At 44.4% G+C, this 24,129-nt stretch overlaps 2 protein-coding genes and 1 pseudogene across 12 annotated transcripts in view; 2 read left to right on the forward strand and 1 right to left on the reverse strand.

Annotated features, from left to right (window-relative positions):
* TTC1 (tetratricopeptide repeat domain 1) overlaps nt 1-10,421 on the forward strand; it is a 50,252-nt gene extending 39,831 nt beyond the window's left edge. The window contains exons 7-11 of one of the 6 annotated variants that reach the window (XR_004318875.1): nt 1,610-2,215; nt 4,858-4,975; nt 5,186-5,327; nt 8,305-8,581; nt 9,131-10,421. Coding sequence is in view for 2 of the 6 variants with exons in the window: in XM_014553555.2 (XP_014409041.1) it covers nt 1,610-1,743 (134 nt within the window). In the remaining 4 variants the exon portion in view is untranslated. Of the gene's footprint in view, nt 1-1,609; nt 2,244-4,857; nt 4,976-5,185; nt 5,328-8,304 lie in introns of those variants that run through there. The other 5 variants (XR_004318876.1, XR_004318874.1, XR_004318877.1 and 2 more) reach the window with 5 other exon arrangements.
* PWWP2A (PWWP domain containing 2A) overlaps nt 8,791-24,129 on the reverse strand; it is an 85,478-nt gene continuing 70,139 nt past the window's right edge. Inside the window, exons 2-4 of one of the 6 annotated variants that reach the window (XR_004318871.1) lie at nt 21,985-22,949; nt 12,413-12,678; nt 8,791-10,209 (exon numbers count right to left, since the gene is read on the reverse strand). Coding sequence is in view for 5 of the 6 variants with exons in the window: in XM_032477216.1 (XP_032333107.1) it covers nt 21,266-22,949 (1,684 nt within the window). In the remaining variant the exon portion in view is untranslated. Of the gene's footprint in view, nt 10,210-12,412; nt 12,679-19,836; nt 22,950-24,129 lie in introns of those variants that run through there. The other 5 variants (XM_032477217.1, XM_032477216.1, XM_032477219.1 and 2 more) reach the window with 5 other exon arrangements.
* LOC102516418 lies at nt 23,668-24,063 on the forward strand (annotated as a pseudogene).

Here is a 24,129-nt window from a genome sequence, read left to right on the forward strand (position 1 = left end):
ATAAACGTATGTTTGCACTTCAGCCTGTTGTCTTGGCAGTGGAGGTGGGCCCGGCAGCGCCCCCTCCTCCCAGGCGGGGCCGGAGGCGCGGCGCACAGTCGGTGTGGCCCCGAGACAGAGGCTGCTCCTGCGGGGTGCGGCGCGAGCGGCCCAGGAGGCTCACTGTCGCCTCGTTCCCTCCGTGTCAGGAGGGCCGGTGCCCGTGCGGCAGCGGCGAGTGGGGCTTACTGGGTTTTAAATGCCTGCTTCTCCCCTGTCCTCTTTCCCCGGCCGCACGGCACGCTGCCGGTTCTGGCCAAGTCACGCTTCCCTAGGGAGGCCCTGTCGTTTCTGGCTTGCCGTGGTCCCCACCCACGTGTCCGTCTAGCTGCGGCCTCTCCGTGCCGCCACCTGTGTGCGGGGACGGCGTCAGTGCCAGGGATCGTCCCCGTCAGCAGCACTGAGTGTGTGTCCGGGTTTACGTTTGGGAAGCGTGCCTGGAGAGCGGTCGGTCTCGGTTTAGGGAGCTTTCTCAGAACGTGATGAGCTTCTGGGGGCTGAGTCTTCAACTGAGTCCCAAAGCTCTCTCCGAGAGTTACTAGGAAAGCCCTTGACATTTGAAGGCCATGTGTCCTAAGTTTTTGACCTGGGGTTTACTTCAAGGTGGGAGCCTCAGAGGGACAAAGCTGCTAACGAGGGTAGGTGGGAAGGAACCTGCAGTTCTGATGGTCAGGGGCTTCTTTCCTTTTTACCCACAGAAGTCCCCATCTCCACTGGAAGCAGACCTGCAAGAAAAATAAGAACAGTTTAGAAACGGTTGAAATATGTATTCTCCCATCCTAGCCACAATTTTCCAAAACTCTCTTAGTTTCAAATATTCCATCCTGTTGCCCCACCAATCCTTAAAATCTCTGAGATGTCCTGGAATCTCCAACTTTTATATAAACTCCGTGGACCTCTAGTTATGTCGAATCAGCATAAAAATCCATGGTTATACTGTGTATCTTAATTTTGGCTTCATGAATTGAACTCACCTGGTGATGAATAAATACAGCCTGAAACTCACGGGGAGGAGACTGGGCTGCTGAGGGTGGCGGTGCTGTGCACGTGAATCAGATCTCCTGTGTCCCGAGAAATGACGAGTCTGGGGTAGAAGCAGGGCTGTGCTTAGAAAAGCGGGAGGCTCTTGAGTTTGAACCCAGGTCCAGTGGAATCAGAGTCGGCAAGTGGCTCTGCTGTTCCGTGGAGGAGAGATTTGGAGGGACCTCCACCCTCCCCGCCAGGCAGCGGGGCCTGGCCTTCCGCCTGCAGGAGCGGCTGTCCCCGGGGGCCCGCCGCTGGTCCTGGCGCCCGTGGCCCTGGCGGCCCTGGCCAGGCTGGACAGGGCACTTTGCCCTCCCAGGAGGGCTCCCTCATGTCATCTGCTCAAGCAGCGGCGCAGGGTGGAGGGCCCTGAGGTGACTGCAGTGCTGAGGGCAAACTGGGGGCCGAAGTTTGCATGATTTTAAAAGCAGGAGTTTTTTAGCTGCAGAGAGATACCCTTTCTGTGTTGTAACCAGACAGTAAGGCAGGGTCGATGGGGATCGTTCTGCTGACCATATTTATTGCAGTTTCTGCTTTTACATTGCAGGTAAACTAAAAGATCTCGGGAACTTGGTTCTCCGGCCTTTCGGACTCTCCACAGAAAATTTCCAGATCAAACAGGATTCCTCTACTGGCTCCTACTCCATCAATTTTGTTCAAAATCCAAATAATAACAGATAACAGAGATAACAATAGCTTTTAAAGCTGGCTTGGAAATTGTGTGCTGCTTGCTGTTAGCGAGGGGAAAGGCCCTAACAATGTTTAACTTTTAAAAGCATCTTATCTCCAAGACAGGCTATCCAGTAGAGCCCAGTGCTCCCTTCTGCCCCTTGTTTTATGATCAGGGCTAAATGCACTTCCTGTTGTAATGAGCCTAATTTGATTTCCATTTTAGGTTGGTGGCTGTGCAGCTGTTGCCCTGGTTCTGGCTGTCCTTTATTTTGTCCAGGAGAAAGCCTGCTTGTCGAGGCTCACCTCCCCCGAGCTCCTCAAAAACAAACCCAGCCAGAGTCTCCCAGGCCGAGCAAACCTGCCGGCCAGAGGCTGCCCAGCCACAGTTGGTGGGGCTCCCCCCTGCCGTCCCCTCTTCCCGATCACACACGCTGCCCAGGCTGCCATGTGCGGGCTCCAGCATCTCGTGATTTCCTCTGTGGTAATAAACGCGTTCTGTGATGGTCTGAGCTGGGTTGTGGATTTTGTCCCTGTGATGACAGCTCAGGAGGAAGGCGTTTCTAGCTTTAGGAGCGGTGTTGGTGTCCAGTGGTGTTAAGGGGTGTGGCTGGATTCCACAGATCTTCCCCGTGTCTTAGTTTCCACCTTGAAGATGATCTTGAAGAGATGCCCGTTCTGCCATGCCCTCGAATTCAGGCACTCCGCCCCGCGCGCCGTCTCGGCCTCTCCGGGTTTGTGCGGGTGATTGACGTTAGTGGTTTTGACCAGGCGTCAACCTTAGTAATTTCAACTTAAAATGACTTTGTTCAGGAATGACGGTATGTGAACCCCCGAACAAAACCGTGTCCTTTTAGACTACGTGGACCCAGGCGTTTCAGTGGCGGTAGGTTCTTTTTCCCTAGTCATGGCTGCTGGTGAAAAGCTTTCCGTTGTTACGGTTTGGATGTGCTTTGCCAAGCCTGCCTCCCAGGTCGAAATAAAATCCTTCATGCAGTTTATAGGGGGAAAGGAGAAAGGAGAAGGAGCGTGGTTACTTTGCTTTGCTCTCTTTATGATAAATCTGGCACCTGGTTTCCCCCGAAAGGTATGTGAGAAGTCACACAGGTGGTACAGAAACCTTGGCCGGAAGCCGTGCGGCCCAGCTGTCGGCGGTGCGTGCGTCCTGCGCGGCCTGGGTTCTGACAGCAGTTCTCAGGCCTCTTGATGTTTACCATACTGGAAATTAAAGCTGAGAAATGTATTAAATACTTAATTAATTCGTTTAAAACTAACAAATACATTTTATGTTAATATGATAATCGTTTTAGAACAGTATCTTCTAAAAATCACATTTTAGTAAGAAGAGGGAATTTTTTTTTTTTACACAGTTTGCAGATCTCTCTAGTGTGTGGCTTGATGGAAGGTAGCATGATTCTCATGTCTGCTTGTGTGCTCGTTTCGTCATGATATATCATGTCATGTAGCCTGGAAAATTCTGTGTATTTGTGACAGAATGATGGTGGAAAAGCAGCCTCTTATGAAAGAGATTATTTCGTAACCACTGTGAAGACAGTTTTGACCCCATGGACACCTGAAAGGGTCTCAGGAACCCCCGGGGAGCCCTGGGCTGCCCTGAGAGCCACTCTGTCACGTTGTCGCTTTTGAGCTCAATTGCTGAGACTAAGTGAAGGTCAAGGCTGAGATTCCTGAAGGACTTTCTGAGCCTCAAGGAACAGGAAATAGACTTGTTTGCCTAGAAGGAGCCTTTCTTGAGACGCCACCACTGCCGCAGGGGGTAGAGGTTTTGCTTCTTAGGCCTCCTTCCTCCTCCATCTTCCCCTCCAGTGCCTCACTGAAATTTTGCAGGAGGCCAAACAAGGCCAACATGAAATGCTCCTAGTGAGCGAGCCAAGTCATGTGTCTGGAAAGGAAAGGAAGGGGATCTAAGTAGGCATGAGTTTGCTTAAGCCAAGTTGTTTATCTACTACTGTTAACTTCTCTGCTTCCAAAATCTGGAAGAGATGGATTCAAACCTTCTCAAAATGTTTGACTGTAGAAAAATCCTGAAAGGGTTGAAAGTAGAAAGAGTGGAGGAAGGGGGAGGAAGGGGGCCTGCATTTGCCGCCTCCTGCTGAGGTGTACGATTTAAGTTCTGTGGTGCCTTCCTCCCCACACCAAAGCAAGTATGCCAGAGTTTGCTTTTAAAATAGTCACACTGTGACACGGTATGTGTTCTTACGCCAGGGACATTGCAATGGATCAGAATAATTTTGGATCTCCTATAATTTCCTTGAAGACTCAAACACATTTTTTTTTAATACTATGACCTGTTACCTGTTTGCCTCCTTGAATAGACGTGAGCTCCTAGCAGGTAAGGGCCATACTTACGTTAATAGCACCAGCACCTACCGCTCTACTTGGAACTGAGAAATTGGTTTTAAAGGCTATTCCACAAAAGTGGTCTCGGTGTGAACAGCCACTCTATCCAAACGTGCTGAGATTTCTGGGGTCTTTATTTAGCGCCTGGTTTTTTAAACGTCTCCTTTGCTACTAACGGCTATCTGTCCCCTCAAGACAAGGAGAAACTAGTCATCTTCAAAATTTTAAGACCCAGCAAAGTGATTTAAAATGTCAGCTTAGACGGTTTACTTGCCGTTTTTCACTTTCCAAGGAATGTGGTGGGAGGCAGCAAAAGACAGCGTCTTGGTCTCCCCGAGTCGGGCCAGTGGGCGCTGATCCGTGGCTCCCCACGTGCTGCCGGGACAGCCTCGTCCCCCTGGCCCTTAAGGCTCCGGTTAATTCCCTGCAGAAGTGTTTTCATTCGGATCCGTGTGCAGTTCCAGTCAGTTTGGAGGACTCAGCTAGGACTTCTCAGCAGTGAATCTAGTCATTGCACCCTTTGTGAAGTTTAAAAAGATATTTGGTAAATATTTAAGCCAGTCAAGCCCATCTTGGGTGGTCACGTCGAGCATCCTCAGGTGGTGATCATTCAGCGTGGCCTGTGAGCACGTCTCCCGGTTTTTACATTTTCGTTTTTGGATATTTACAAGGATTTGTCTTGGGACTTTGAGGAGTCCCCAGCTTGTCCTCTAGTTTCAGCCTCCCCTCCTTCTCCCAGGTCACATTTCCGTCTTGTGTTTGTAGATGTCCCCACTGTGCTAACCCACACGTGAGCAGCTTTTCCACTCACCGGGGCACCGGCACTGTTACTACAGCAGATACACACTCGTGTGGCAGTTTTTCTGTGCGGAGTGCACCGTGGGTTAGTTCATTTTCTCACATCATGGATCTGAACCATGGTTAAATTCTATTCTTAAAATTCAACCTCTTTTTCTAAGAACTCTAAGACTTGCCACGTGTCCCCCTTCTATCACAAGCCCTGCGGCTGAGTTCCTCTTCCCCTGTCCTTCTGCCCCTTGTCCCACCCTGCAAAATGCCTGCCTTATCGCTGTACGAGTTACTGTGCTTCTAGGAATAGAGGTTACCACCGGAGATGCAGAGGCTGGGAGTGGCCGAGCCTGCTAGCTAATGACACAACACCGCAGCCCTGGGCCTGCATCTGAGCCTCGATAAAGTGACAAGACTTCAAGCACTGGACCTCCAGACTTGCTCAGGTATAGTCAAAGGCGTGAACTTTTTAGTCCGTAGATGACAAGAGTCGGCGTTCCTGCAGCAGTGTGCATAGGTGAAGGGACGGGACCGCTTTGGCAAACGCTGCTGGGCCTGGCCGCGGTCTCTGCTCCCTGGGTCTGTGTGTGGCCTCCAGGACCACGGCTGCCGTCCACCTCTCAGCTCGCAAGCTGGAATGCAGGCAGCTTTAGGAAGACCAGACACAGGGCCTTTTTGGAGGCGTGTTAATGTCTGGTTGGACTGTTGTGGAGTGGGGCGCTGCCAGCAGCCATGAAGTGTAAACCTGATGGGAAGGTGTGTTTGTAAGGTTGTCTGTCTGAGCCCAAGAGCTGAGCAGGCCTGCAAATCCTGTCTTTACAACCGGTTTAGTGAAACTTGGAATGTCAGAGGGGAAGGCTGTGATAGACCAGGGAGGATGGGAACAGCCATTCAGGTTAATGGCTGCTTTAATCTTCTTGAGAAAGGTCTTTAAAGGGAAGGGCCCAGTAACCTTCCAAGACCAGAGTGCAAATCTGAGCCATCACACAGGACAGGAGAAATCGGTGGTTCAGGCTCCTGCCCTTTCCTCCCGGCTGTCTGTGCTTTCCCGTGAACTTGCCTCTGCGTGAAAGGCAGGCCTGGGGCTGCCCAAGTTCAGTCTCGCTGGTGCCGCTGAGCCTGCAGCCTGGTGGTCGCCGCCAGCCCGCTGTCCTGTCCATGTTGCTTTCTGGGATCCCGCCCCCTTTTGATCCTGCCTGTCACCTCCCTGCCTCGTCTCTCCCTTTTTTCTTAAGGCGTTGAACTCTCTGTCTAATACGCCTGTCGGTGTGTGCTGTGTACTTGATACACACCCCCACACCCTAGTGAAATCTGGAGGCAGTTTCGGTGACATGTTTATGACCCTTTCAGCCCCACCCCCCTGCACTTCTATAGTAACAAGCTTATTCCTTCCATCACTTGGATTTCCTTTAAAAAAGGATGTAGACATCCCACCAGAAGTGGCTGGAAAGTCTGTTCTTCCAGGGAGCTGCATAGCTATGCAGAGAAAGGAGGTGATCATTTGCAGTCACTTCCTTCTGTTGTGTGGAAAGCAGTCCTGAGCCCACACTAGACCAACTCCATTCATGCCCCTGAAATGAGAAATGGACCACTTGCTACCAGCCAGCCCAGGAGGTGGGGCCGAAATAACCAGAGCATCTGACTGCTTAAAGCCCTTCAAAGGGTGAAGAAACCCTTTGGTGATAAAATTACTTTATGAAAACTAGTGAGGATGTTCTTACATTTCAGAGCATCAAAAATTTCAGCCTTCTTGGCTGCAAGTTGGTAATTGTTGAAGCTAGGGATGGGTACATGGGGTTCATCTGAGTTTTCTTCTGATTCCCCAGCCCTCTGAGCTAGCTGTAAGCTAGGAACAGGCCCCCCCTGCGTAGGAGTTAATGTCTGTCAGCCAGACAAGGATTACGACTCCCTGTACCTTCTGCTTCCCTCCCTTCCAGGGGACGCTTGGGAAGCTCGCAATTCCCCCCTTAGCTGAAGTGCGGAGGAGCCGGCTGCCCCACTGCCGGGGAAACCGCAGCTTACCCTTTGTGGCCGTGATTCAGTCCCAGCTGCTAGTTCTAGCTTGCTGAGAAATACGGCCTACCCCGGATGGGGACGCCTGTCAGGCGCTGGGGCTCTGAAGCCATCAGACGTGACAGATGTGAAGAGAACCAACCAGGGCGATGCTGGAACAGGGTCTACAGGACATGTTTGAAGGCGTCAGTCTAAACTCATGCTTCCTCATCTAAGACAGCGTCCAGGAGATCCCAGGTTGCATCTGTGTCTTGCAGAAGTTGTGTCTGTAAACGTAGTGACACGGATACAGGCTGAGGAGGGCTGGCCCTGGAGGGGGCTCTCGCAGGCCTTCCCAGTTGACCTGCACATGAGGCGTTTACCTTCCCTGGTTCTCTGCTTCCGTTTTCATTTGTGGGAAACTTGTGGAAAAAAAGAGGTATCAACAGACCCAGATTCCAGTGGCCTCCTTTTTATACTCATTAGATAAACTGAAATGGGAGAATGTTTGCGATTAAAGTCGCCACGTATCCTCTGGAATAGCAGGCAGCCTTCTAAGGGATTGCTTTACTCAAATGGAAAAAAGAAAAGGCACACTGACCGAAGTTTCTGGGTCAGCCCTAAAAAAAAAAATTTTCATCTGGTAGTTTCCAGAGGCAAATTTTTCAAGACAGCTGAGTGCTTCTGGTCACTTGACCTCACACTGGACATAGTGGGCTTTTAAAGAAGCAACCATTTATCCATAAGGGCAGGACTCCTTAAAATTAAAACAAACAAACCGACCAGTAGATGCTTGTTTAATTACATCCAACTCTGAATGGTAGGTTATTCGTTTCCACCAGAAAAGAAAACAGTAATGTTTGTGCACAGGATCCTAAACTACTCTCCATTCCTCTATCCTTGCTCATAAAGAGAACCCATAAAATCGCCCAGTGATTAAAACTCCAGGCTGTTGCCCTAAGGCAGCAGTGCTACCTGGAACAGCTCCCTGAAGGACAAAGCGGTTGAATTTTAACAGTTTGAAAAATAACCTTTTAAACCTAAGTCCTAAAAGGTAAACAAATAGGCTTTAAATAACAACTTTTTTTTTAAAAATCAAGACTTTATTGGATAAATGTTACACAACATTCTTTAACAGTTAAGTCTCAGCATACTTTAGATGAAAAACAATTTTTGTCATTCAAGTCTACAAAATGAAATAGGCTTGTGGAGATTTTGAAATACAGACGAAGGTAGCATGAAGCAAAGCTTAAATATTAAGCAACTAAAGCGATGGAAGGGAAACAGCAATACGGTATGTCTAGATTTTAAATACCACCAAGTTGTTTTTTAAAAAATGAAAATCTGATTTATGACAGCTTTGAGATTCTGTCATGAGAAAAACTATTAGACACTAAAACCAGATCTCTCCCCGTTCGTTTGCCTTTATAGTACTTCCTGGTCATGCCCATCACTCTGCACAAAGACAGACTTACAAAGCCTAGTTAAAATTTTTGATACACAAAATCTGCCGTGACCTGGGAGCCACCTGGTTCTGGGCGTGAACCCGAAAGGTGCTGCCGGGTTACGTGTCTGCAAGAACCACCCCAGCCTTGACCCTGGGGCCAGAGAGCAGGGGCCACTGGCGTGCGTGTCGTCGTCAGCACGCCTGCTGCTGCAGTTCTGAGCTGACTTCTTCAGACCTGATCAAATGCACAATGACTTCATGGTAAGGAATTTTCCATAAAGGCAATTTCAGAATGCCATCGAGACTCTGAATAACTTACGTCGTAATCAGGATTTGCACTAACTCATTAGAAGCAGGACTGCCTACCTTTCCTTCTCGAGTTGTAAAATCCTTGTCAGGTAGAGTAAATATTCTGAAACTCACCCAGAACTTTTTGTTCATCTGGAGTGTGGGGTTATTAAGTAATTCCAAACCTACATAGTAAGACTGGAAAGTGAACACTTGAGCCAAATGCTCAGTTTTCTATTATGTTGCTTCACATGAATTTTGTATTTTTAAAAGTTTTTTTGGCATTTTTTTCCTTTTTTTTTTTTTGTATTAAGTAATCAATATGGATTATCTTTCTGGTTTAAAAAATAAATCAGTATTGCCACTAAAAAACTTTAGTTTTATTATTAAAAGCACTGCACCATCAAATATAAAAGCCTTAAAAATGTAGTACTAACAGGACCATCTGCTTGTCTCATTCATGTTTTCTCCATTCATTAAAAAAGAAAAACTAAGGTTTTTTTCATAACATGTATTTTCCAGAATCAAAAACATGACGGTCTCCATTAATGAGAACTCATATGCCACGCGTGAGACGTTCACTGTCCTTATGGGTTGGCTTCCTGCTGCTTGTTCCCCAGGGTCAAGTTGCACTGACACCTGCGAGACTTTCTTGCACTTAGAGAGCACAGGAGCTCTCTGTGGAGAGAGGTCAGACAATTCATTGTCACCTTTCCTGAACTAGACCCAAATCAGTAAGGACAGGGAGAAGCTCAAACGCCTCTCCAGCACAGTAGGATTAAGACTCGCTCTCAGTATATTTTCACTCCAAGATCAACACTAGCCTATCCACTTTGAGTCAGAATTTGAAAGATAAGAATGTAGTCATGAAAATGTGCACAAAATGTTAAATACTGGTGGCAAATAAATACATCTTAATATGATCTAACAAGCAAACGTATATTTAAGATAATATAGCCCTGGCCCTGCTTTACTGAAGAAAAGATGCAAATGTTCTTGGCGGGGTGGGGGGTGGGGCACTGCCATCCCTGTAGGATGTTCGGTCATCTTTCCTGTTGATTCCACTGACACCCTGGTGGGCTCACTGGCCTCGGCGTTTGTGACTATTGCTGCTTCACAGGAGAGCCGTTTTAGAAATATCTGAGTTCATAGCTGAACTAATGAACATAAACCTCGGAGAAAGCAGTTTTTGTATGACAAATAATTCAGCGTTTCTGTCAACATCCCATGCCTTTTAGGACTGTCCAAGCTGTACTGAGAAGGACTTCACGTTCAAAAGAAGTTACTATCAGTGATTCTTCATACGTAAAATTCGAGAGAGGTCTTTGCGTATCTCACATCACTCTTCTCATCTGATGCATAATTTATTGCAATAGTTTACTTTTTATAAAATATTCCCCTAATACCTTTTCTTCAGTTTAATACAGCACGGTTTGCAAGTGCCCCATTACAGACTTGGTTTTAACCACTGCCTGAACATTAGCTTCTTAGTGCAGCTTTAAAAATCTGAGTCTCCAATTTCATTCAGTCCTGACGCTCAGGTGTTCTGTGTCATTGTGGTACAGGTCCGATGAAACCAGCGGCCTGCTAATGTCTCTGTGCTGAAATATAGTAAAGAAAAGGAAGAAAATGCAGTTAAGCACAAGTACTTATATGAGGAAGACGCTGTCCTGGTTTAAATTGAGCCCTGTATAGACTGTGGGATCACATCTGACTTTTTTCTTTTAAATCAGTTAAACTTGACCAATGGCTTTGTTTGTTTTTTTTGTTTGTTCGTTTTGAGAAAACAACTTACTACCGCTCTAAACCAGCAGAAGCATTCGTGTTATCTCTGAAGTAATCCAGCCAAATTGCAGCACAAATAAAATGGTTGTCACCTTCACATAGTCAATCTGCACTTGAGCGCATTTTGTAAAATAACTTGTTTATGAGTAGCTGCCTGAGCTGCTGTGTGGACTGTGAAACACAACAGCAGCCGCCCTCTAGCAAGCAAAGTTCTACACATCAGGCTGTGTCAGACTTGGCTGCAGGTTACACTGTCTGCACGTGGGCAGGAGTGAAAAAGAGGGGCTGGAGGGTGCGTCCCCAGAGGGAGACACACGGCACATTAGAAGGCACCAAAGGCAGCATAACACTGGCCGGATTACACAGTGTCCCTTGTTACACCAGCAAACCAGAGTATCAGCAGAGGCACTCTGCACCACACCGCCAACAAAAAGCAGGACTCTGAGCAGAACACTTATAAAGGACAAGGCTTATATAAAACTTACTGCCAAGCAGCGTGACCAGAATGCCCAACATTACCGACCACCCTCTGATACCAAGAAGTGGTACGAATCCCACTGAAACCCTCTATGGTCCCTGGTCACGCCTTGCAAACCTGGGAGCCTAAGGACCAATAAGAGTTTGAATCCCAAAAGAGGTGACCCATGGAAAAGATGATTTTTTTCAGTCAGATGTATTCTTAAACCAAAGATGTGGTTACCTTCAGTGAAATAACAGGCAAAACAAACAATGCAAAAAGGGAAAAAAGAAAAACCAACCCCATCCTCCCAATGTTTAACTTTCAAATGTTTCCAATGAGCTGCATCCCCCAGTCTCTGATGGCACTCAGAACTTCCAGTGCTGCCCTGCATCACTCATTTGTGGGTCCAGGTCTGTAAAGTTCACGGGGCTTCCTATCACAGTTCTTAAGCAATGAAAAGTGACTTCTAACCGTAAATACTGCACACATCAAAATGGAAACTGAATGTAGTCCTTCATCACTAAAGCAGCAGAATGATTAACAATTTTAAAATTTGACACTGAGCTAGGAAGAGTTAATTTTCTAAAACTAAGATATTACACTAATATAATAATACTAATAAATTTAGACTCACACAGAACTTTGGAAGTAAATGTCACCATTTTATAAACTGAAAGGAAAAAAATCAACAGCCAATCCCATGTACAATTCCACTTCCTTCTGTTTATCACTCTCAGTCTTTGGCTTCAGCCTTAGTGAGGCCTATTCAAGTTGGCGGGAAAGCCAAGGATGGGCGCAGATCTTACTATTCTTGTGGGAGATGCCGAAAACAAAATGGTGAGACCACCATGGGGCTCAAGAGACCACCACGAGGGCAGCTACCACTCCTGTGCAGGTAAGAGTCCCAAACAGCCCAGCCTCAAGCCCTGACTCGAAGCGTGCTGTCCTCAGCCAGCTTGCAGGCTCAGCTCCCGGGCAGCGATGCGGCCCGGTTACAGCTCGTCACACGCCCGAGGGTGAAGGGCCTTCATTCAAGGAAGCCAGAAAGATCCCAAGTCCAAAGCAGCAATGACAGCAAAACCCCTAAACCTTCCCTGTCACATAAGAGCCCAAAATAAGCCTTTCAGGCGTTATCCCAGGAGGTCTGAGTAAATGTGCTTAAAGAAATAATTACAACTACATTTCAGCATTATTTTTTGCCACCCTCTGAATTTTGACTTGTTTGGGGGTTGATTTAATTCACTAAGAATATCTATGTTCATATATGGAGATAATATATATATTCTCATATTAATGACTATCTAAGAAGTTAAAATAATGAATATAAAAGTGACAAAGAAAGACTGAGGTAGTGAAATGAGACAGAAATGCACTATCCTGCCTTTCCACGGAGACTCGGCGGCCGTCCGATGGAATCCTGCCGTCCGCCCCCAGCCTCTCCCACGCTGGGAGACGCTCCTCTCGGTTCCGAGGCTCACAGGCGGTGGGCTTTGGTTTCCTTCCACACAGCAGGTAACAGCAATGAAAAGTTAATTTCACTTACTATAACTGGCACTTACATGAGGCGCACCCAGCTACCAAGGTCAGTGAAAACGGAGGAAAGAGAACTAGCGCGTTCGTTTACATCTAGCCTGAGCTACTTCGGGGGCGGGAGTGATGACATGACGCCCTCTTCACTCTGTGGCAGGGCTTAGCACAGACAGACCTGCCCGTCTCACTGTTAACTTCAATGCTCCCAGTCTGAATCCACAGTGGTCTGTCAGACACTGTAAGGGAGCAGCAGGACTCGTCACTGTCTGATGTAATAGCTGCCATTTGTTGAGACCTATGGTAGAAAAAACCAAGTTAACAAAAATAGAGCAGTCATTCGAGTTCTTTTTCATCCATTTTACAAAAAAAAAATTTAAAAATAAGACCAAAATTCAGCTGAATTTTCATAATGAATTTATTCTAGATAACTTGCTGGCCTCACAAAACGTGAAGCTCTGGTGCCAACGGGACAGACTTAGGGTGTGTACACACCAGTCTTGGCCAGGAGAGGGCACGCTCCAGCCCAAGTCAGCGGAGCAGCACAGTGCCTTCAGGCTCACCGGACGCTGCCCTCCAGCGCTAGCTCACACGTAATGCTCCTGACAAAAAATCTGTGCTAGCCTGACCCTAGCCTAGCGCTGGCGTAGTCCTGATCGGCTCGGTATTCGGCAGCGGCCGAAGTCCTCACCCTATCTGCATCGTATCGATGCGCTCAGAGACCGTTGTGAAGAATGACCCGAACTGCCTGCGTCCCTTTCGCCTTGAATGCCGGTGGCCCCTGTGCGGAACACTCAGACCTGAACTTACTGTGAAGTAACACCTGCGTGAAATAGGTTTGACAAGGTAAGCTTTCTCACTTTGGCTTTCAGCGCAGAGACTTCAAAGTACAGTTCAAGTGAAGGACTGTCCTTGAAGCCGTGTTGTTTAACCCATTTGCTCGTTTCCTTGCTTCCCTGCTTGAAGTACAGAATGCGTAAGGAACAACTCATTACCACTTCAGCGTAGGCAACTCTGCGATCACTGATTTAGATAATGTTCAATCCATATAATAAAATATTTTTAAATGCTAAATTAGAAGCCGTAGCACATAATCAAAACCTTAAAAAAGGCTTCTCTGACACTGAAAAGGGGAAATTTCATACAACTGATCTATATACAAATGATTACTTCTGAATTTAATTCAGAGAACAGTTTTCTTAAATGAGGTTATTTACCCTTTTGTTCATGGCAAAACTTAAATATACTCTTAGCTATAACCCAACAGCAGTCACACAAGAAAAAAGAATATGAATGCACAAGAATTTATCTTTTGAACCTCACCCTCCTGGGTTTCAGCAACCATTCTAAAGGCTCTCCTTTTCAGTTCTAGGCAAGAGGAGAGTCAAGACGGTGCATCAGAGAATCTTACTTCCCTGTGCAGCTCCCCACCCAGTGCCCAGAAATGCCATGTAGAACATTAGCACGTGAGGGCCCAGGCCACAGAGCCGGGCCCGCGAGTCTTCTGCACTCATGTTTGAGGTGAACTTCCCTTCAGTGCTTTTAAGGGTCTCAAGGTTCTTCTTTAGAAGCGAACAGGATCCATGAGGAAGAGCCAGGGAGCCCTGGCAGTGAGGCGGTAAAAGGCTACCCTCATGAAAGGCAGCAATTTCCCTGGAAGTTACTTATTCTGTCCTTTAAAAGAAAGCTCACATGCAGCAATGGCCACCATTCCTGGGAGGCAGCACAGATTTAAAGGGCAAATCACAACAGAGTGAGTCAGCATTCAGTCTCCCCTTTAGAGCATGAACGAAGTAGAAGAGGTCACAGCCTTAGAGCGAAGCCCAGAATTAAAAACTAAAGAATTGAAATCACGTACATGTACCTCTTGCCTTGTCTCGCTGAACATGGAATAGAAAGATTCTCTTAACCCAGCGCAGCACAACACAACACGACCAAGGAGGGAAGCATCGATCACGCCTCATTTCACAACAGACACCCTGTTTTTCTAGCCTTCGTGCTATTTTTGTAACCAGTTCTTTTTCTAGGGTTTTAGACCAACTGCACAAAGTTCTTTCCAGCATACCAGAACTCACACCGAAACGTGCCACTGCCAGTCAGAGTCCCTCCTGAAAACGAAGCTGCAAGGGGAAATCCTCGATTTGCAATCGGCAGCACGTCAAAAGCGAGCTATGGGTAGAAATGACCACCCCCTGGAAAATACGGCCACGGCGCGCACAGATCAAGGCCTTGGAATGTGAGGTATTTCCCTCCTAGAAATGGGACACCATCTGCCATGCAATCATACCAGTGGCAATAAAAAGGAATGTTCCAATTAATGTCCACTTTTTCACCTTTTGGCAAAATACTGAAATAATAAAACACCAGGTTCCAGGAAACAGCACCCGTACAAACCAGCTACTTGTCACCACTCCAAAGCTGCCAGGTACAGCCCTGTGCCTCTGGTACCTTTAGAAATGCCTCGGGGCCTCTCCACGGGCCCCACCGGCTCAGACACTGCTCACGCCTTTGAGAGGATGTGGGTGCGCCAGCCTTCGAGGATGGGGACTGGTAGTCAGTACATGAATGTCTGCATCGATGGAATTACTCTTCCTCACGCAAGAGTTGAAATATTTGAATGCACTTCTCCCCTCACCATAACCCCCAGGCACCCTCCACAAATGCCTGTTGGAATTTTCAGGTAAGAATAACAGTGCTACAGCTTGTTTTTCATTTACACTGAGTGTACGCTGCAGACAGACCCTACCAAAAGCTACCCGAAGGAAGCTTTTGTGCCACGTACGGCAAGTGGCAGCTGTGGTCGTGACAGCAAGTAGTTCAGTCCTGCGCCAGACGGTGTCGCTTTCATCATTTAAACTCTCCGTTACCTTCCGAGGAGGTGCTGTTACCCTCGCCCGCGTCACAGATGACGACACGGAGGTAACCTGCCTAAGACCACACAGCTCGTGAGTGGCAGATCCAAGTCAGACTTTGAATCTAGGAAATCTGGCTCAAGAGCCTATCCTTTCCGCCACGTGCCTGCAAAGTGGAACCGAAGGACTCTGCTCAGTAAGATGGACACTGAGCACTGTGCAAAAATGTTAACGAGTGCGCCCGCTCACCTGCACCACTGGCAAGTTATCCTCCTACCCACCCATTTCTGTCGTTTACAAGGGGTGATCCTCTCTCACTTCCACAAAAACAGTCTCCCCAGGCAGGCAAAGACACCTGTCATTTTACCTGGGGGGGAGGTTACTCCTCCCCGGCTTTTTCAGTAGCTTTTAAGTGAATCTTTGTGCCACAGAGAACTAAGTGAGGGACACTGAGTTACAAAATTATCCTACTTAAAAAACAAAAAACAAGCCCTTGCTAAAACTTGATACGTTATCATTACAAGCCTTTTAGTTTACATGAAAAGGAAAAACATTCGATTATGACACAGCCTTAACACTCTGGCTATGGAGTATCTGGTTTCCCTTCTAGATACCCGCACTAGGACAGAAAAAATTTATAAAGAGTTTTAAATCAGGTTTCTGGAAAGATTTCTATGATTCTAGTGCAATGAAAAGGTTAACCGTCACATCCTTATGATACAAGGAAAATTCCATATTTAAATAATAGCTGTGTTTTAAACTTTAAAAATAATTAGGAATTTAAAGAAAAAATACTTAATTCATGTTTAAACCAAGTTTTAAGAAAAGTTTCCAGAAAAACTGGTCAGTTTTCAACAAAGTTTTATGAAATTGTTTTATAAGCCAAAGTGTCCAACAAAAGAAGGCCCACAAGTTAGATGACATCTATACTACTAGCCGTGTAATTTACTGAGTTGAAGAATGAGAATTTCTTCTTTTCCTTTACATGTCCCCACGACAAATCTCTCCTTTATGCCAGCATAACATAGGCTCTACGGGAAAAAAATTCAAGTTTGGCAGGTTTTTTTTCAGAGATTATTTAGATGCACTAAAATCTGACTTAGTCTATCCAAAATGGATTTAAAGGCACAATATAAAAGTAAATTGAGGGGAGGGTATAGCTCAGTGGTAGAGCATGTGGCCTCGCATGCATGAGGTCCTAGGTTCAATCCCCAGTACCTCCCTCAAAAAGTACAAATAAATAAATAAACCTAATTACCTCCCCCCACCAAAAAAAACCTTAAAAAAAAAAAAGGTAAATTTAATTCAGTATTTCCTACCAAAGTGTGGTACACAAAATGACCTTACAATTTTAATAGAATCATCTATGTATGTCAAGGTGTATGTTTTCCACTGATTGTACTGGCATAAGGAGTGGGAAAATGGTATGAATATTATAAAAATATGGTAGAGTGTGATGGTATGTAAATTAAGTTTTGGAAACAAATTCCATTATGAAAATCATTTAAATGGCTTCCATGTTGATAAAATTGTCCAAAACAATTGTTTTTGTCACTAGGAAGTAACGGTTTTACCCTAAAACCTACTCTTAATAGGTAAATGCAGTCATACTAACTGGCCTAAGACTGTCACCAGGAGGCAGTGAGTCGCTAAGGACGCGGGAGTTGTCAGCACTGCAGGCTGACTGCAAAGCACTCCAGGAAACCAGGCTTCCAGCACCACGTGCCAATCACAGTGCTCGACCAAGACAGACACTCCTGTGACTTAATTTCCAAACACCTTCGAGGACAGTCCCATCCAAACTTAAAAGATTTCTGTCAAAAACCAAATCACAAATGGATGGCAGTGCCAACTACCCAACAATGTGGAGGTACTTAATGCCACACAACTGTACACTTTAAAAAATGGCTTAAATGGTAAATTTTATGTTTGGTATATTAAGCGACAATTTTTAAATACAAAAAAAAAAAAAAAAAGAAGCCAAACCAGCAAATTACAGTGCTCTACTAACATGAAGGAAAAAATGATTTCCACCTAGTCAGAAGGAAAGTAAAAAGAAAAAAAGAAAAAGGAAAAAAAAAAACCTGTTTGAGTCTATAAATGAAGTCTCTTACTTGAGAAAAGATTAAGCAAGAAAGAGTTGAGCTGTTTCTCGTCTGCCTTTAGTGTCCATGGCAAAGACCCCAAGGCTTCCTGGAAAACAAACTGCAGATCGTCCAGACCCCTACAACTGGAATTGCTAACGCTTTCAGCTTTTAATTCTGTTCACTCTTTGTTGAATGAAGCAGTGTAGTAAATGGACACGAACTGTAAATACAGACTGTGAAGAGCCTCGTAACCAAGTCAGAAGCAGGTAGAAGTAATTAAGGCAGCCGAGCTGTCTGACTTCTCCTGGCAGTTGGCATGGCACCAGCCTCCCGTTCTATTTCTGAATTCCCTCCAGCAAGCATCTCAATTAGAGATTGTTTTAATAGCAACCATATTAGTACAATCCCAAAGCAAACACTAAATTTGTCCCAACTTAGAAATTGGGTCTTCAGAATTCTCTCTGGCAAATTCCCTACTGGAGGCCATCACTGGGCCCAAAATCAAAACAATGTCCTGACTTAAAACATCATCCACTTTTCTAGACATTTGCCAGTCTCTGCTCTATGGAAGCAACAAATGTGAACCAGTGTAGCACAAACTGTAGAAAAAATTCACAACTTAAAAGGGAAAATCTAATTTTAGATCCAAATTATAGGTTTCTTAAGGAATTTCCAATTCCCAACTCAGCTACTCTACATAAAAGAATGTATGTCTATAAATGGAAATGTGTACCTTTTCTTCCACGTAACCAACAGTGCAGACAACCTACTCAAAGAGGGTTGCAACTCAGTGTCTTGTAAATTAGAAACTGACCCACTAATGAAGATATATACACTGATTTAGCTGATTTCAGTTAAGGTCCACATCCTTTGCCTCGAGTCCACCCTCCTATCTGTATTTCTGTCTGTCCTGTCTTTTCTTGGTAACAATCTAAAATTACTTACAGATTTTTCCCATCAAAATCAAGCCGGGCAGGAGACACCATCATCGTCTTGCAAATGGGCGTCAGACTAGCGAACCCGACTTTCTCTGCTCTTCCACATCTAAAGAGCCCCAGGTTTATAGACCAGACTCTTTGGGGTCTATGAATTCTAGAAAACTAAAAGGGAAAAACACTGATGCTTTACATTCCTGAAGACATCTAGAAATAAAGATCTCTTCAGCTTTCAGTTCTCTCTTCCCTTCGTTTCTCCCCCTTGCTAATCCGGTTCTCGCCACTTTTCTTAGACCGCTAGACATTTGGCTTAAGCCTAGTTTTATCTCTACAAGAAAGAAAAAAATTGCCCATTTGGTTATGTCCATATAAGGAGTGCTTTTTTTTTTTCCTTAGAGGAATGTAAAAGAAAAATGGCTGCAATTACCCACTTCATCTCTATGTCCATCCACAGTAGATACTGGACAACTGTATCTCAGCTACTAAGAAACTTCTATTTGAATAAAACATCATTCTGTTTGCAGCAACTGGATTAGTGTTAAGAATACATAGTTCATCTGAAGATTAGAGAAATTTTTGAAAACTTTTTTCCCTGTTGAAACTTCAGATGAAATATGCCAGACTGCTGGTTTGAAACTGAGGGATTATTTGGCATCATTAGAGATGGTGCACATTTGTGATTATGCTTCAACTTTTTCCTTAGAAGTATGTACTGTATCAAATTGTTCCTTTTGTACTCAACAATCATGATTTTACTATTTTTTCTTCTTTCCATGGCTTCTGAAACAGATCAGATTTGGTTTATGCCACCAGAGCATGTTAGTCCAACCACCTGACTATGTAGTAATCAGTCAGAACCACTGTTAACATAAAACTCACCTGGATCATTACACAAAACCTTGGAATTACATATTTTAACTGACTTTTTGCTCTGCCTCGTTTAAATCTTTCTGAACCTTAGATTTCAAACTTTCAAAAATATCTAAGTGAATAAATTCGTTAATCTGAAACAAATACTTGGAAAACTTTTTAAGACCCCCTCAATCACACTGAGCGTCTTGCAACCTATTATAATCAAAGAATTTTTAAGATAGTATAGTTGTTTCTGTTTGCAGGAAAGAATATGTTCTTTTCAGGTGAAACATCTTTTTTAATTGTGTGTTTATTATAATCAAAAAGCATTGACTGAGCTCCCCAGAAGAAATTCTACTTGCTTTTGCAGAAACTGGTACATAGTCACAGAAGTCCATGACCTTAAGGAAGCTGACAGAAGACTATTGATTTCCTGTCTCCATTTTCTTATTTAATTCCCCAGTAACTAAGAGATTTCAAATTGGATTACCTAGAAATCCACAAAAATTTGCTCTCTTTGAAAGTCCTAAGTTTCCAAGTGTCAAGCTGACATACCAAATTTAAAAATTTAGACACAAAAAATATGAAAGCAACTTAAAAAATCTTGGGACAAACGTGCCTCCACAGGCAATCCATCAGAATTTTCACTAACAATACAAAGCTAAAAATGGAAAATAAGAACTCAAATCGTAGGGACAGATGAACCATGTCAGCTAAGTTATGGGCCCCAAAAGCAATGATACCTGAGGCAGGATACCAAGCAGAAAAGAGACTGGTTCTATCTACACAAATGTTAAAAAAAAAAAAAGTATATGATGAAAATTAATTATTAAGGCTAAAAAATTTTTAATGAAAAAATTCATCTGAAAAAAATGAGATTGAAAAAATTAAAACCCATACATTTATGAGAAAGTGGGAGCAGGGCCTCAAATCTAGAAGCATATCAGACCTCTACTACAAAGCCTCATTTTTAGAATATACTGATTAATCACTTACTTGAATTTTATCTACACTCATTATACATTCCCTGATAGGGCAAATAGGAAAAAGTGATTTTTCTCCTCCTCCATACACTATTACAAAGTATAGTTTTCTACCATCTTGAAATTTTTCAAGGCTTTTTGAGAAACACACACAAATAATTTGGATTTAGTTGATTTTATTTACAGCTTGTTTTTTTTTTACATTTCAGAGCATTACACAATTACAGTTTCTCATTTTCTGACCTGCAAACAGATACCTTAAATGGAAATATTTTTTTAAAAATTATCAAACTAGGTACACATCCAAAATGCAACAATTACACATATAACAATTAATTCACAAAGTGTAATTTACCGGGATGTATCCTAAGAATTTAGGAACAGCCAGTCAGTCAGGAGAAATCTGACTAGATTTAGCAATCAACTATTTACACATCCAAAGACAAACCTATCTGAACTCCCAAACCGGTAAGTCTGAAAGTTTTTGTTAAGTCCCCATTGGACAAAAGAGAGAGAGTGATGATTCAAACCTACCCAGCCTTAACAGTCTTAATCCCAAATACCGGGCTATCTGCCCAGTCTGAAACTCAACAGCAAGCATCTCAGCTTGCCAACACCCAAGTGTCAAACGCTTGTGCCATTATGCACATAGAAAGACTGTGTTCATTAACTAAAAGACAAGTAGTCATTAAATATCCACACCGTTCCCCCAGTCACCAGCCCTTACTATGACCCCAAATATGCAACCTGTTGTCACACAGTGACAGGCTATATTTTATATGTGTGCACCTGTGTATATACACATGCACATACACGCACGTGTGTGTGTGTATATATATGAACACACGTACACACAGAACTAGGTACAAATGGCAATTAACAGTCCCTGCAAAAATTCATTATCAGTTGAGGCTATGGCTCCTATGCCTTGAGATGGTTTTAGACTTCAAAACTGAATACTGCTAAAATCTCAGTTCCTTAAGACAAAATTTGATTGCTTGTTCAGCTCAAGCTTCTCAGTCTAAAAATGGCTATAAGGTTAAGTACAAAAAAGCAGCCAACTGAGTGCAATTTCTCTCTCCAGTTGGGCCATGCTGTTTCATAGAAGTTACTCTTCGCTAGACTAGAGACTCTGTGGCGCCTCCCAGAGGTTCTTGCCTACCTTACTGTCCGTGCTCACGTTTCAAACTGTGTCAACAGAGCCCGCACCTCAGGGGTCAGCTGCTTGGCAGCCTTGGCTGCCTCTGTGATGGCCTTGCGGTACAGGCCCTTTCTCTTCTTATTAAAGCGTGACTGGAAGTTTTCTAAAAAGGGGGAGAGTTGCGAAAGAGCCAGGAAAGATGTTGTTGGAGACCCGAACCATGAAATACGGGCCTCCTGTCGGACTAGGAGGCCGTTATCTTTCCGGCTCACAGTTATAGTGAGAATACGGGCTGGCCACCAAGGGAAGCCATATATCTTGGCCCAAACAATGTCCCCTACGCATATGGTCCTGCCATCTGGTGTGACACATTTAGAGACGTTTTTGGAAAAGACTTTCATTTTCAAGGAATTACTGAGCTTTTTCTCTTCCTTTGAAGAGGAGGAAGTGGAGGAGGTGGAAGGTGCGTGCATACAGCCTGGAGGACAATCAAAGCTCTCAGAAGAGCTACACTCAGAGTTGGAGGACTTCAGGTCATCTGTGCTATCAACGCTACACACTGAAGCACTGGAAGAGTCAGACTTCTTCTGATTTAGGGTCATGTAAACAGAGAGCTCGCCTTTGCTGCCTTTTTTGCCCAGTGTCTGCGGTTCATCCTGCTCCCCAGGCACCGGCACTTCAGCTGTGTCCTGAACCTCACTGCTGGCCTCTTCAGGGCCTTTGGAGGGGCTCTGATTTTCTGAAGGGGCCTCACCTGCTGAGCGGGTGGAGGTGCAGCGGGACTGGGGCTTGGGCGCCATCTTGCCGCTCCGCATTTTCTCCAGCCCTGTCTTCAGGGAAGAGTCGTTCTCTTCATTCCTGTACCTCTGCGGTTTTAAGCGGACCCGGGGTGGAAGGGACCCTGAGCTAGGATTCTGATACCGACGTGTGAAGTGGACTTTTGAATGTGCGTTTTTGGACGTAGAGGTTTCACTTTGCTTCTTCTGTGCCTTTTCTTTGGCAATTTTCAACACTTCCCGAGCCTTCGCGTGATCCATGTTCTTGCTCTGGAGCACTTTTTTCGTACTTAACTGAGCTTTTGATGTATTTGCCTGAGCAGAAACTTTGACTACTCTGCCTCTGCTGTGAGCAATATTTGAAACCTTAACCACAGCGTTTCTTTTCTGGCTTTCATTTTGGTTTTTCCCTTCCACCTTATGGTCAGTTTTCAGTTTTTTGTTCACAGTAGTTACACTTTCATTTCTCCGTTTTTTATCTTCGTATTTGTAAGAGTCACTTGCACTACCACCTTTTCTGGTTTCTTTTTTTTCAGCAACAACACTGTTTTTACATTTGTCACATAAGACTTGCCTGGGCCGTAATTTAATAGCATTCATTATTGAAGTAGGTTCTTCCCTGTACATTTTTCGTTTGGGTCGCTTAATTTTCCGAGGAGGCGGCTGAGGTATTGACTGGTTATATGTGTCCCTGATAAACAAAGGGGGAGGATAAGGTGCTCCTTCATGGAAGAGAGGTGGTGGTTTGGAAGTCCACAGGCGTTCAGCCAAGTTCAGCTCGGGAGGTGGGACAGGAGAAGGGTCATCGGGAACAGCACCATTCACTTCACGCTTGACCTCTGTTCCTTCTTGGAATGTATGACTTTGGAGCTGCATGGCTTCAGGTTTATCCTTGTATTCCCTCTTGGGAAATACTGTCACAGGAATCCCATGGGGCCCAAACCTTTGAAAGAAATGAAAGGAAAAAGAAGCCATTAACTTATGTCTATAGTGCAGTTTTTTTGAAACACCACCTAATGTTTATTGGTATGACCTTTCCTGAAAACTGTTTCACATTAAAAAGCAAAACCAAAAACCTACAGACGGCCTCCCTGCACAAGTCCCAGCGCCCTCCCCGCTTTTACACTGGTCCTGCATTTTAGGTATAAGCACAATGAGAAATACTCAGATAGTGGCTCTAAGCAATGCCAGAATAGCTGACGTTGTTTAAAACAGATCTTTCCAGTCTTGAATCAGAAAGAATGTTCTATCAGATAACCTGATATTAAAAGTCATTTAACATTCGCTCAACTACAAACATGTCCAATAAATCCAACTATAAATTTATTACATATCTTCCTCTGGTTATAATAGCTTTCAAAAGCTTCACAAAACAAATTCAGCCTTAACTACCCAAAACTACTGAAAACAGTAAAATCCCACCTCAACTTTATTATTTAAACACTCAAGATTCAAAGACATTTGTTTCTTTACTCTTTTACCCTAATTCTTAAGCCCTAATCCACCCCACATCTGCCCCTGAAGAAAAACCCACAAAAATATTAGAAATTCAGATACTCAAACTACCTCAAAAGCAGACGGACATAAAGCTGTGACTTTGTAACTTTTTAAAATCACATCATATATTAAGAAATATTTTCCTTTCTGCCTCCGCTACCGCCATGGCGCTTGTGAAAAAGCTTGTGGCGAAGGGGGGCAAAAAAAAGAATCAGGTTCTGAAGTTTACCCTGGACTGCACCCACCCTATAGAAGAGAGAATCATGGATGCTGCCAACTTTGAGCAGTTTCTATAGGAGAGAATCAAAGTGAAAGGAAAACCTGGAAATCTCAGTGGAGGAGTTGTAACAATCGAGAGAAGCAAAAGCAAGATTACTGTAACTTCTGAGGTGCCTTTTTCCAAAAGGTATCTGAAATATCTCACCAAAAAATATCTGAAGAATAATCTATGTGATTGGTTGCACGTAGTTGCTAACAGCAGAGAGAGTTAAAAATTGTGTTACTTCCAGATTAATCAAGATGAATAAGAGGAAGATGAGGATTAAAACATAATTATCTGGAATATTTTGTATAAGTTCTGGAATAAAACTTAGGAACCAAATATACATTGCAATGCAATAAAAATG

The sequence above is a fragment of the Camelus ferus genome, chromosome 3, assembly GCF_009834535.1.
Source record: "Camelus ferus isolate YT-003-E chromosome 3, BCGSAC_Cfer_1.0, whole genome shotgun sequence".
Classification (NCBI taxonomy): Eukaryota; Metazoa; Chordata; class Mammalia; order Artiodactyla; family Camelidae; genus Camelus; species Camelus ferus.